Source organism: Hydra vulgaris, chromosome 10, assembly GCF_038396675.1.
Source record: "Hydra vulgaris chromosome 10, alternate assembly HydraT2T_AEP".
NCBI classification, from domain to species: domain Eukaryota; kingdom Metazoa; phylum Cnidaria; class Hydrozoa; order Anthoathecata; family Hydridae; genus Hydra; species Hydra vulgaris.
In genome coordinates this window covers 31,810,001-31,822,500 of record NC_088929.1, presented here as the reverse complement: position 1 = coordinate 31,822,500, position 12,500 = coordinate 31,810,001, and the positions used below count along the sequence as shown (strand labels likewise).

At 30.4% G+C, this 12,500-nt stretch overlaps 1 protein-coding gene across 2 annotated transcripts in view; it reads left to right on the top strand.

Annotated features, from left to right (window-relative positions):
• Positions 1-12,500, top strand: part of LOC100197512 (polycystin family receptor for egg jelly) — a 90,665-nt gene that overhangs the window by 52,680 nt on the left and 25,485 nt on the right. For both annotated transcript variants that reach the window (XM_065807790.1, XM_065807792.1), the window contains 5 exons: positions 10,523-10,686; positions 10,970-11,119; positions 11,197-11,322; positions 11,410-11,544; positions 12,384-12,500. The exon at positions 12,384-12,500 is cut by the window's right edge and continues 150 nt beyond it. In XM_065807790.1, the coding sequence (XP_065663862.1) occupies positions 10,523-10,686; positions 10,970-11,119; positions 11,197-11,322; positions 11,410-11,544; positions 12,384-12,500 (692 nt within the window). The remainder of the gene's footprint in view (positions 1-10,522; positions 10,687-10,969; positions 11,120-11,196; positions 11,323-11,409; positions 11,545-12,383) is intronic.

The following is a 12,500-nucleotide window of genomic DNA, read 5'->3' as shown; positions in this document are numbered from 1 at the left end:
ATGTTGTCGCTTTTTTATTCTAATAAATCTTTCGCTATTTAAACTTTTGCTTTTATAGCCCATTTTAAGTGTTGGGTTCCAAACTGGATGTGTTTTTTCAAATAGTTTTGAAGGTTTACCTGAAAACGTAATAATATAAATCTGCTCAAAATTTGCACTTGTATACTTTATTTGTAGTACTTAAATCATATTGCGTTTGACCAACCACTGTAAACCAGTTTTATTTCTAGTAGTTTGTTTACTTTAAAATTATTTTTATAATATGAATATGATAATAGAGCAAGCAAAATACTAGAAAAAAGAACGTTTTAACAACAGACAAAAGTGTTTTAATTTGAGTGACGTCATCTCAGAACACAGAATTGTCATCGTTTTCATCATCATTATCATAATCATTATTAGTGCTATCATCATTTATTTTTTATATTTATATTTATAATATCTTCACACTATATATACTATTATTGCTATAGTAGTAATATATACTATTATTATATTAGTATTATATATTAATTGCTATTAATAATATATTATATAATATTGCTATTAATATTAATATAATATTGCTATAGTAATATTAAATATTGTTGTATTAATATTATAATAATAGTATAATAGTATAGTATAATAATATATAGTATGTTAAGTAGTTATATATAGTATTAATATAGATTATTATTTTGTTTCAAAAGTTTACCATAATTGTTTTTAAGTTTATAATTTTTTTTGAAACACTAAAGTCAGATCATCAAGTTAGATACTGGATGATGGTTAAGTCAGATCATCAAGTTGGATACTGATGATGGATCAAATTAGATACTTGATGGTGGATCATCAAGAATTGATAAAAAAAGTTTTTATTCTTTGAAAATACTCTGCCTTTAAGTTTGCATTTATTTTGAAATATTGAACGAGGTTGCATCTGGTTCTGCATGATTTTTAATCCAACATTGCCTAAAGTTTCTTTTTTTTGTCGACAAATGTTTTATTGTTGACAAATGTTTTTTTTTTGACAAATGTTTGCTTGATTTTTTTGTTGTGCTCAAGTAGTACAAGAAGCTCTCTGTTAAGCTTTTTTAAGTTTTTTTTGTTTAATTTTCTGTAGCTAGATTCCAGACAGGTGTACAAAGTTTAATTCCAGTCTGAGCTAGATTAATTTATTCTCAAATGCAATATAAAAAAACTTAAACAAATCCAGTGCAGAGCAACTAAAATAATTACTGAACATTTTTCTTACAAAGAAAGACTCAACATTCTTGAATTAACCACTCTGAAACCACCAGACTACAAAAAATGCGGAGATCCTATACGACAGTATAAAACAATAAATTGTTTTGAAAAAGTTGTATTTATAGAGTAAAAAGTTTTTTTACTCTATAAATAAAACTGCTCATTAACTTCAAGACTAAAACAATTTTATTTTTTCAAAAGTTTAATTTTTTAAAACATTGTGATGTTTTTAAAATTATGCAGTTAAAGAAATTAGTTAATAAAAGTAGAAACTTACTCTTAACACTCTTACCAAGCCCTCTACTTTAACTCTTTGTATTTGTACTTGCCATTTCCTTACCCCTTTCTTTCTATACCTCAGTTGGTTTATTTGTTCCAGTATGGAATAAAGTTGTCATATTTAGCCTGGTCCTTCTAATGATGCCCTTTATTTTCTAGACAAGGTCTGAAAATGCATCTTAAATATCTAAATCTCTTTTAACTACCAAATTTGAGTCTCTACCACATTATCTTAAAGTAGTACAAGAAGATAGTGATAAAACATTTGAGGAATGGATGCGCTTCTTTGGTTTGACTACACTGGAAGAAAAAAAAATAAGAAGAGACTAAATTCAACAATTCAAAATAAAATCTGAAAAAAATAAACTAAACTTTTCTTCAATTTTAATCTAAGAAAAACACGATTGTGCCTTAAAACAACAAAACCTCCTAATAAAGTATGATCTTAGGATGAAAACAAGTCTTATGCCTGGTGTTGTACTTCTTAAACAGGAAAGTCAAATGATGGAATCAACTGTCAAAATTTTGTATTTAACATTTGTAGTTAATGATTGTTTAAGAATTTTAGTGAATTTTAATTTGTTGAATGCAAAGAGAAACCCATTAAATTTCTGGTTTGCAGAGCATAAATCAATCTAATGATTCAAGTGAATTTATGACTTAACTTTAGTGAAACCATGTTATTTTTCAGAAATAAAGTTGTTTTTTTTAAACGTCTTTGCTTCCAACAAGGCTGCAAGCAACCACTAATTAGAGTTGAAAGTTACTGGAAGAGAAAAAATGAAGATTGTAGAGCAAGATAACGATTTACAGACAACATAAAGGATTGCAAATTATATGAATCAGGAAAGAGAGATGAAGGAAGTGAATTCCAAAGAGCTGATGTTTGAGGAAAAAAACTAGACAATTAAGAGTTTTTGGAGCACTTGGAAACGGTCACAGAAAAAGGATGAGACTTAATTGAATGACGAGTAACACGAGAATGAATTTTAGTAGATAGCACAAGAGACGCTAGCTCTTTAGAGCAGTGCCCATTATAGTATTTGTAGAAAAGAGAAAGAGAAGCAACATTACGACGATATGATAATGGTTGGAGGTTGGCTGCAAGAGCAGGTTCAACTATGTCTACAATGGTTTTTGCACCTTGTCTAAAAAAGAAAAAGCATCATTAGAAGATCCGCACCAGATATGGCAACAGTATTCCATACAAGGCTGGATTTGATATTCATAAAGATAAAGAATAGAATCCGGAGTGAGAAAGTGTCAAGCTTGATAAAGAGATGCAACCTTAGCAGATGCTAATTTTGCAACAGATTTGATATATGGTTTCCAAGAAAGATGTAAGAGTTAATCCTAGAAGATGAAGAGTAGGTACTCAACGAGTACATCACCGTTCATAAATATAGGAAGATCTAAATTACTGCGATAATGATTGGCTGAAAAAATTGAGTTTTATCTGAATTAAAGTTCACCAGCCACTGTGAGCCCCATGCTGTAGCAGAAGTAATATATTTTTCAAGCTCAAATGCCCCCTCCAAGCAATCAGAGAGTGTTGGCTTCTTACCATGACAAGAATAAATGGTAGTATCATCAGCAAACAATGTCACCTTATATGTGAGAATATCTGGAAGATCTTTAATGTAAATTAAAAAGAGTATAGGGCCAAGAATTGAACCTTGAGGATCCCCTGAAGTTACAGAATGAGAAGAAGAGTGCTGTCCATCAAGGACAATTTTTATACTACAATTGGAAAGGGAAGATTCAATAATCTTAAAGATGTTGCCAGATACGCCATAAGAAGAAAGCTTATGGAGAAGAACAGCATGCCAAACTGTATCAAAAGCTTTAGAAATGTCAGGAGCGATGGCTTTAACCGCTCCATCTTTATCTAATGCACGATAAAACCTATCGGTTATTACTGTTAGCAAATCAAATCAATAGAACAAGAAGATCGAAATCCATATTGATGATCAGAAAGAAAGTTATTAGATTCAAGATGAGAGATTAAGTGTTTGTTAATTAAAGGTTCAAAAACCTTGCTTATGATAGGAAGAACACTAATGGGACAGTAGTTGGACAAATCAGATTGCTCTCCAGAATTTTTAAAAATAGGGATAACAGATGCGGCTTTTCAGGCTGGAAAACAAGACTCTGATAACCACTTGTTGAATAGTTTTGAAAGTATAGACGACAGCTCCGGAGAACACTTCTGCAAGACAATAACAGATATGTTGTCTGGGCCACACGCTGTAGAAGAGTCTAAGCAGGAAATCACTCTAGATACATAAGCTGGAGTAGTACGAATGTCAAGCAATGGATCAACCTGTTTGTTGGCAATATCAGGTAGAACGCAACTAGTGGAATCAAGAGATGATATTGATGAAAAGTTCTTAGTAAACAATTGAGCTTTGTCTTTAGGTGAGGTGACAAAGTCTGAACCAAACAAGAGTGGTGGAATTACAGATTTGCCCTTATTATTGATGCTATTATAGATTCTCCAGAAGTCACGAGAGTCTAATTTTTGTGATGAAATACAATTTCTACCTGGGGGGGGGGGCATCCCAAAGAAAATCACAGAAAGAGTCCCAGTCAGCTTTAATGTAGTTGTAAGAGGTACGATAATAGGGGGATTCAGATGATGAAAAAGAATGAGATAATAGTTTTAGAGAGATCAAACCGTGATCAGAAGCACCTAAGGGTGAATGTGGAGAAACTGAGCACTGACTAGGATCAGAAACAAGACATAAGTCGAGTAGAGAAGGTAAATGATTCAGGTTGTCTGGAAAGCGAGTTGAAAAGTTGACTGTTTGAGTTAGGGATTGAGAACGGCAAAAGTTGTGGGCTTTAATGCCTGCAGAGTCACTCACACTAGAGCCAAGCCATTCAGTATGATGAGCATTTATGTCACTGACAACAATGATTTTGGCTAAAGGATAAAGAGAGAGGGCTTGGTCAATATGATCAGAAATAACATCAAAAAGAGTGCAGTCTTGAGATGAAGGAGAGGAATATAGAATGAAGAGAAGGGGATAGAGTGAAGTGGTGCAAAACCAAAGCACATATTCTGTGAAAAAAGAATATTCTGTGGATTCAAACTTAGTTTCCTGACAAATGGGTAAATTTTTACGAATGTAAATGCCCAGACCAAGCATATGACTATTGGAGTCTTTTTGAATTAAAGGAAGATAACCATCGACACTAAGATCACAAGATGATACAGCTGAACTCAAATTAGTCTCACAAAGAGCAATTAGGTCTGGTGAACTTTGCAAGAGATAAGACTTAACAGAAGAAAATTTACTTCGAAGGCCACAAATATTAGTGAATGATAGGTTTAGAGAACTTGGTGATGATGATGGTTTTTTGTGTTTTTTAGTTTTTGATACTTTATTCATTTTTAAATTTGTTAAAGAATTTGACTCAAAGCATAGATAGTACTCAGTACACTGTTTAATAGCCCTAGCAATTGCCTCATTACCATTAATAAACCCTAAGCTGTAACAAAGGGCTCCAAATATGGCCTTGGCAATGCACACCAAAAGTATAAACAGGGTCACCATCCATGCATAGAAGGGCACTTTTAATACTTTGATACTTTTCAGCTGTTGATGGAATCAGCCTCTCTGAGAGAGTTATGTAAATATTTGTAAATTGTTATGTTGTCTTTGAAGATGACCATTGGCTGATAATTTGTTGGGTTTTTTTTTTAGAACATGTTTTTTATTTTTATTTTAAATGAATTCTCAATAAGACTGGAAGGAATCATTATTTATGTTAGGATTTAACTGAAAGATAAGAAATGAGTTAAAGAGCAAAAATTATAAAACTATGAAATAAATATAAAATAAAATATGTTTCTGGAAAACATAAAGGGAGGAGAGAATTCTGAAGTTTAAGGCAAAAAACTAGATGAATTAAAGTTTTTTGATCATGAAGGAACAGTTGCAGTTAAAGGATGAGGCTTTGCTAATTAATAAAACTAAATAAAAAGTTTTGGTTATTGGATTAAGTGATGATAGCTTGACCAACAACCATGTTGAAATATGTAGAAGAGAGAAAGAGTATCGAGAAAAGAAGAAGAGTTTGGACAAGAGAGGAAGCAACATTAAGATAATTGAATAGAGACTCAAGCCTGGCAACTGAAGCAGGTCTTCACAAAACATTCACAAAACATTCACAATGCCAATTCGGTCTAAATAAAAGAGGGCCTCATTAAAAAAACAAGCCAGAATACCAAAAGAGTGTTTCATACAAGAATGAATAAGAGACTTTTTGAGATAGAGAATAGAATTAGGAAATGGCAATAACAATAACTTGCCTATGCTAATCAATTGTCTATCATATCATATCATACCATATCATATCATATGCTAATCAATTGTCTATCAACTAACTTATCATAACTAAATATAATTTGTTGATAGTTGATTTTTTAAGTCATAAGCACAGTTATTTTAACACAGTATTTTTAATTATTTTTTTATACTCTTTTGATTGTGTTTGGTTGAAATTTTGATTGTGTTTGGTTGAAATTTTTGTTATTACAAGATGGTTTTGAAGCTCAATTTTATGGATTTTTAGTTTGTTTTGGTAACATTTATATAGATTTTACATTTTACATTTACATTTTACATTTTTGGTATATGAGTATCAATTAGGTGTTTATAAATTTTAATTTTAATTTATTTGATTGGTGTTTTGTCTGTTGTATAGTTTAGTAAATTTAATTCTATTTTTTATGGTATGCAAGTCATTAGGTAAAAATTAGATGCTTGATTTACCTGAACAATTTGATTCTTTGTTAATGTCACTGTATTGTCATTGTACACTACTGTCGGAAAAATAGTGGACACTACTATCAGGGCCAAAAGCTATTCAAAAGATAACTAATTTATGTTTTTTTATATATGGACTTTACTTAACTGTATTATTACTGTGTTTTGTGTTCAATATTGTGTGCATTGATTAATGAAATCATTAGATCAGTTACCATTTTTATAAAATTCAAGGTTGTCCACAATTTTTCTGACAGTAGTGTATATATTCAATTTACCTGCTATTAAGCAAGAGTTTTGATTTAAATAGTTGGGTAGCTGTTATTATGGGTTTGTTTTTTGCAGTGTTTACTAGATGGTTCAAATTTGGTGGTCTATAGATGGAAAGGTGGTCTATTGATGCAAAGGTGGTCTATAGATGTAAAGGTGGTCTATAGATGCAGTCAATAAGAAATTTGATTACTTTAGTTTAATTTCACACCAGATTTAATTATAGAATAATGTAATTGTTCGAAACTTTTTTTCTAGTTATAAAATATTTAAGAAGTTCTGAAATAATTGATGATTGCAACTGAATATTTTTGATTCCATCAGCAGTTACACCTGGAATTGCTGGCCAGTTAGCCTTTTTTTAAGCAAGACAGGACAGTTTTAGGATGATCACAATCACCCTGCTACTGGTATCATGTAATCCAGTAATATCTGCTCCATGTCCTTCTGCCTTGTAGGGTTTGCTTTTTGAAGCAAAGAATTTAAAACAAAAACAATCTCCTAGCAAAGCCGAAGAGAAATAAACTGTAGCTTTGGGGCTCTTGGAATTAAAGGCTAGAGATGTCTCCAGAAGATGTAGAAGGTATCTCTAGTTAAAAAACTTATCCACACTCTTGAAGGTGTATAATACACTTCTAGAAGGTGTCTCAATAAAATACCCATCTTAGGCAGATGATAACTACATTCAGCTACTGTTTTATAGAAGGCCTCCTTAACAAAGACTTTAGGGGTAAACAGAATTATCTTAACTTGCCTTGCACCCCTTCTTAATCTATTTAGAGTGGTGTAGATGTAAACCTGTGTTTATCATCTGATCATTCTTTTATGTGCTTCAGCTTTTTTATATTTTCTGATTAAATTGACCATGCCCTTTTTCTTTATTCCTCAGCCAATACTATTGTTATTGGTGGTACTAAAGCCCACAACTTCTTAACTGTACTTTCTCAGATGGTTAACATTGTGAATTGATTTCTAGAAAATTCTAATCAATTACCTCCACTAATTGATTTGTCTTGTCTCTGGCCCTAGCTTGTGTTTAGTTTTCCTTGTTTTCCTTTAGGTGGCTCTGACCATGCTATAAATTTTCGTACTTCATCTTCGGATTGACCCTATCACTGCACTATTTACTACTACACTATTACTTACTGAGACCTTTACATGATTTTCTTTGTTAAAGTCCTTGGGCTAATGTTTTTTCTTTAGAGCCTAGCCATGGCTCTGCTCGGGTTAGTTAATCCACTGTTTAATGTAAAGCTTAAAGATATGAGAAAAAAGTACTGCCTAAAGTTATAAAGGTTTGGGAAAGTTTAAAAAAGATGAGCAAGCAGATTTTATTGAAATGTCAAACTTTTATGTAAGTTACATTTACTAACCAACTTAGCAACAGAAACTGATAAAACAATTAACTCATTTGAAAAGTTAGTTTTAGCAGTTGTTATGAAAATATTTTTTTATTCATTACTGTGAATCAGATTCTAGATTGATAAGAACTGCGTTTAAAGCTTTTTATGTTAGGGTAAGTGAGGAAGCTGGAGTTGCTGGGTACTTTAAAGCATTTCTTGCTAGTAAAGGACAAAGTAAGTGTATGCACCTTTTTTGGTTAACGACTTAATATTTTTTTGGCTCTTTTAAACTCTATAACAGGAATGACACAACAGAATGTTGTGACATTCCTGTTATAGTCTTACAAAAGTGCTTTCTAGAATTCTCTTAAATTTTATCAAAACTATTTAATAAGTGCTTGACTGAATCTTGTTTTCCTGCTTGCTGGAAAATGGCATCTGTGATTTCAAATTTAAAAAAATTTGGAGAATGTTTTGACACCTCCAGCTATTTTCTGATCTTTTCTCTATTATTAGCAAGTTCTTTAGTCTTTAGACTGAATGAATAAAAAAAAGCAATAGCTTTAACTTAGTGTTTTTCAAGTCATTGCTCAGCTTTACGTGAATAAATTTTTTAGCCATTTTGCTTAAACTTTTATTCACGTAAAGCTGAGCAATTGCTCCAAAAATGTTGAGTAAAAGCAATTGCTTTCTTTTATTCCCCTGGCCTTTTGATCAATAAACTTCTAACATCCCATTTTGAGTCTAATAACTTAATTTCTCACAATCAATATGGTTTTTGATCTTCTCCTTCTTTAACTGACTAGCTAAAATAAAGGCTATTTCTCTTCACATATCTAAAGCTTTCAATAAAGTTTGGCATGTTAGTCTTCTCAATAAGCTTACCTCGTATGGTTTTTTTAACGGCTTTATTAAACTCATACTATAAGGCTAACACTCTTCTTCATTTTCAGGAACTTCTGAAGGTTAACTTCAAAGGTCCTACCCTTGGTCTTGTATTGTTTCTTATCTACATAAATGATCTTCTTTACAATCTTACACCTAAAGTGGCTCTATTTGCTGATGACTCAACTTAATACTCCTGTCTTGATAAAAAGTTTTCATTTTTTGATTGCTAAGAACAGGTAGTTGATCTTGAATCTGATCTCACTTCAGTAACAGATGAGTTTTTGAATTTTAATTTTAACAAAATTCAGTTATATATTGCAATTAACTATTGTAATACTGTTAACATTCCTAATTTAATGAATGCTAATCATCTTACAGATTTTCTTTACATCTTTTTGGATAATCCTTCACTACTGACCTCTAATGGAAACCATACATACAATGGATTGCAAAGCTAGCATCTCCTAAGGTTTTATCATGCTCATCATTATTTTACTAGCTCTACAAATCTCTTACTTGTCCCTGAATGAAGTACTGTTGTCATATTTGGCTGCTTCTTCTGTTGATGCTCTTTCTTATCTATTGAAGGTCTAAAATCACATTTTAAACAGTTGAACCAGGTTTATCAGCCAAACTTACATTTAAATTAAATTTTAAATTAACGGCTGCATCAAAAGTTTTTCTACAAATATTAGTTGAACCAGGTTGATCAGCCAAACTTAAACATCTCTCTTTTCTACAAATATTATCATGGTTGCTGCTCAAAAGATCATTTTTAGATCCATCAACAAAAACACATTCTTCATTGACTGGTCATTCAGTAAAGTCCCTTTACTGTATCCGTCCCTGCATGCTCTAAAAACTTTTATTTGTCTAGTTTTTTTCTCTGAACTTCAACCCATTGAATCTTTTTCTTTATGTTTTCATAACTCATACAACTTACAACTTAAGTTTTTGTCAAACTCTTTCTTGCTCTTTAACTTTATTCTTTGTTTTTACTACCTCCAAACTGTATAGTGTTTGCTTTCAGCCTTGTTGGATTGAAATAGATTAAAGATCAAGAGAAGAGAATATCTCAAAAGTGACATAATGTTCTTTTTTAAAATAGTTTTAGTTATTCTTTTAAAAAGCAAGTTTTTTACCTCTGAAATGTTTTGCCATTATATAGCAAAGTACTTATAGACTATGGACATAAAGGAAACATTAAAAAAAAACCAAAATAAAAATGCTCAGGTTTTTCAGTACTTACCAGGTCTTTTAATAACTCAGCAGCTATTTTCACTATTTACAAAGGAATTATAATTATATGTAAATAACAAACATATGCTAAAAAGTAACAAAACTAACAATAGTATCATTAAATCATTAAATAACATAAAGTCATCATAGTGTATAATAAGATAACGTAAAGTATCATAGTGGCATCATAAGATAACATAAGGCATCCTAAGATAACATAAAGTAACATAAGGTATCATAGTGATATCATATGATAACATAAGGTATCATAATGGTATCATATCATAACAATAGGTTTGAAAAATATTCTTGTTTTACAATAACTCTTTAACTATTGAAGACTTATGTTGTTATTTATTTAATGTGTTATACTTATTATAGTTAATATTTTAATATTGTTTGATAATTGTAAACTTTTAGCACATTAAATTTTACTCTTTTTTTTATTTTTATTTAGTTTTAATTAAAATTGTTCAATCAACTAAGTTTTTTATATAGACTCTCATTGCGGTGATTTGGTCCAAAATATGTATACTGGTCCAGAAAATCATATTTCAATAATTTTACCACTTGGAAATAAAGAAGAGGATTACTGGTATGATCTCATTGTTAGAGTGGAAGATAAATATAAGTTTGGTGTTTCTCGAACATTTCGTGTCCAGGTAGGAGTTTATAATCTTTATTGGTATTGGTAACTAAAGTCAGATTATGTTTTTTTAATATAAATATAATGAAGAGTAAAAGAGTATAATATGATGGAGAGTAAAAAATGTTGCATGTTTTTCACAATTGCTATTGAATTTATGTGGTGCATTATTGTGCATTGGATATCGTGCATTATGTGGTGCATTGTGGGGTTTTGAATCATTAGTGTTTTTTTTATACTATAAAGTAGTCAAAAAAAAAAATCCATAATTAATATTTATAGTAAAAATATTTAACTAGGTAAAAGAGCCTGCCAGTGTGGACTACAATGCAGTAGGCAAAAGTATAGAATCTCTTGCTCAAAATAATGAATTGCAAGCTTTGACGAGAATGGGTGCTGCAGTAGCTTCTATTTTAAACAAGAAAGCATCAAATGCAGAATCATCAAAGGTAAACTGAAAAAAGTACTTCAAACTTCAACTCACATAGTAATTGAGTTTAAATTTAATCAATAGTTTTTTTTTTAGAATAGGGAAATAATTTTAGAATCACTAAGCATGGTAAGACCTTGTAAGTTGTCTGAGATCAAACAAATAGGAGGAGTGCATATGCAGTTAACTCAATCAAAGTATGAACTTACCAACGTAGCTCAGGTATAAATAAGATTAAATTGTTTTTTTTTATTTTACTTACATTGCACAATAATCTGATTTTTATGTGTTGATTTGTTTCTATAATAGAAAAAATCTGCAGAAGTACTTAGTGCCATGTCCGGTTGTATGACCCTCTCAGACCCACGCGATCCATATATGCCAGACACAGCAAAAACCTTATTTCGGGCTTCTTATAACATTTTAAGTGCAGGAATGTTAAAGGTATTTCAAAGATTTAGTCTAATAATGAACAGAGAATTTATTAATGATCAGAGTATTTTTATTTATGTCTGTTTTTATCTGTAGGTATCATTGTAGTTATTATTATCGTTGTTTTATTGCTTTTATCTTTGTATCTGTTAGCAAGTGTTTAGATATGCATACATTTAAAAAATATGGTTAATTCTTTTATAAAGTGCTACATATTTATTTTTTTAACCTAATAACTACAACTGATAGCCTGGGTTCTACGGTCTTGAAAAGAAGTCATAGGGTCTTGAAATTATGAGTATATATTAATTGGAGGTTTTAATTAAGAAACCAAAAAGTTTGTTAAACTTAAAAAAATTTGTAAAAAATTGTTCTAAAATTCATAGTAATATTTTAAAATGTGCCAGAACTCAATTTTAATTTGCAATCATTTGCTTCAAATTTTTTTGTAAAACTGTTTTTTGTTACTAATATATTATGTTTAAAAATAAAAAATTTGTTGTTATTTATTTTTAAAATTTTTTTATTCTTCCCATTAGCAAAATAACATTGCAAAGTACCATTTATTACAAAGACAAATGACTGAAATTGATTTCTTAAAAAGCCTTTTTTAATGACTAGACAAAGCTGCCCATAGAAGGTGGAGGAGGCACCAGCCTTGAATTTTTTTTTAGAAATAATAGAAATGATAGACTTTTAGGTGTGATTTCAAGTGTTATTTGTTTTACCATTTTTTATTTTTTTCAAAAATAAACAATGTTAATTTACAGTATTTGTAATAATTATAATTTATTTTTTGCTTTATTTGAAATGATCATATAAATTTTTTTTATTTATAAAAAATTTACTAGAATACATCAGATAAAAACAGTAGTGCCTCTGCCGATAACATTGCAAATACAGTTGATATGATAGGTAGTGCATTTATGCGACAAATGGTTGCTGGAGACATGCCAGAAATTGTATCT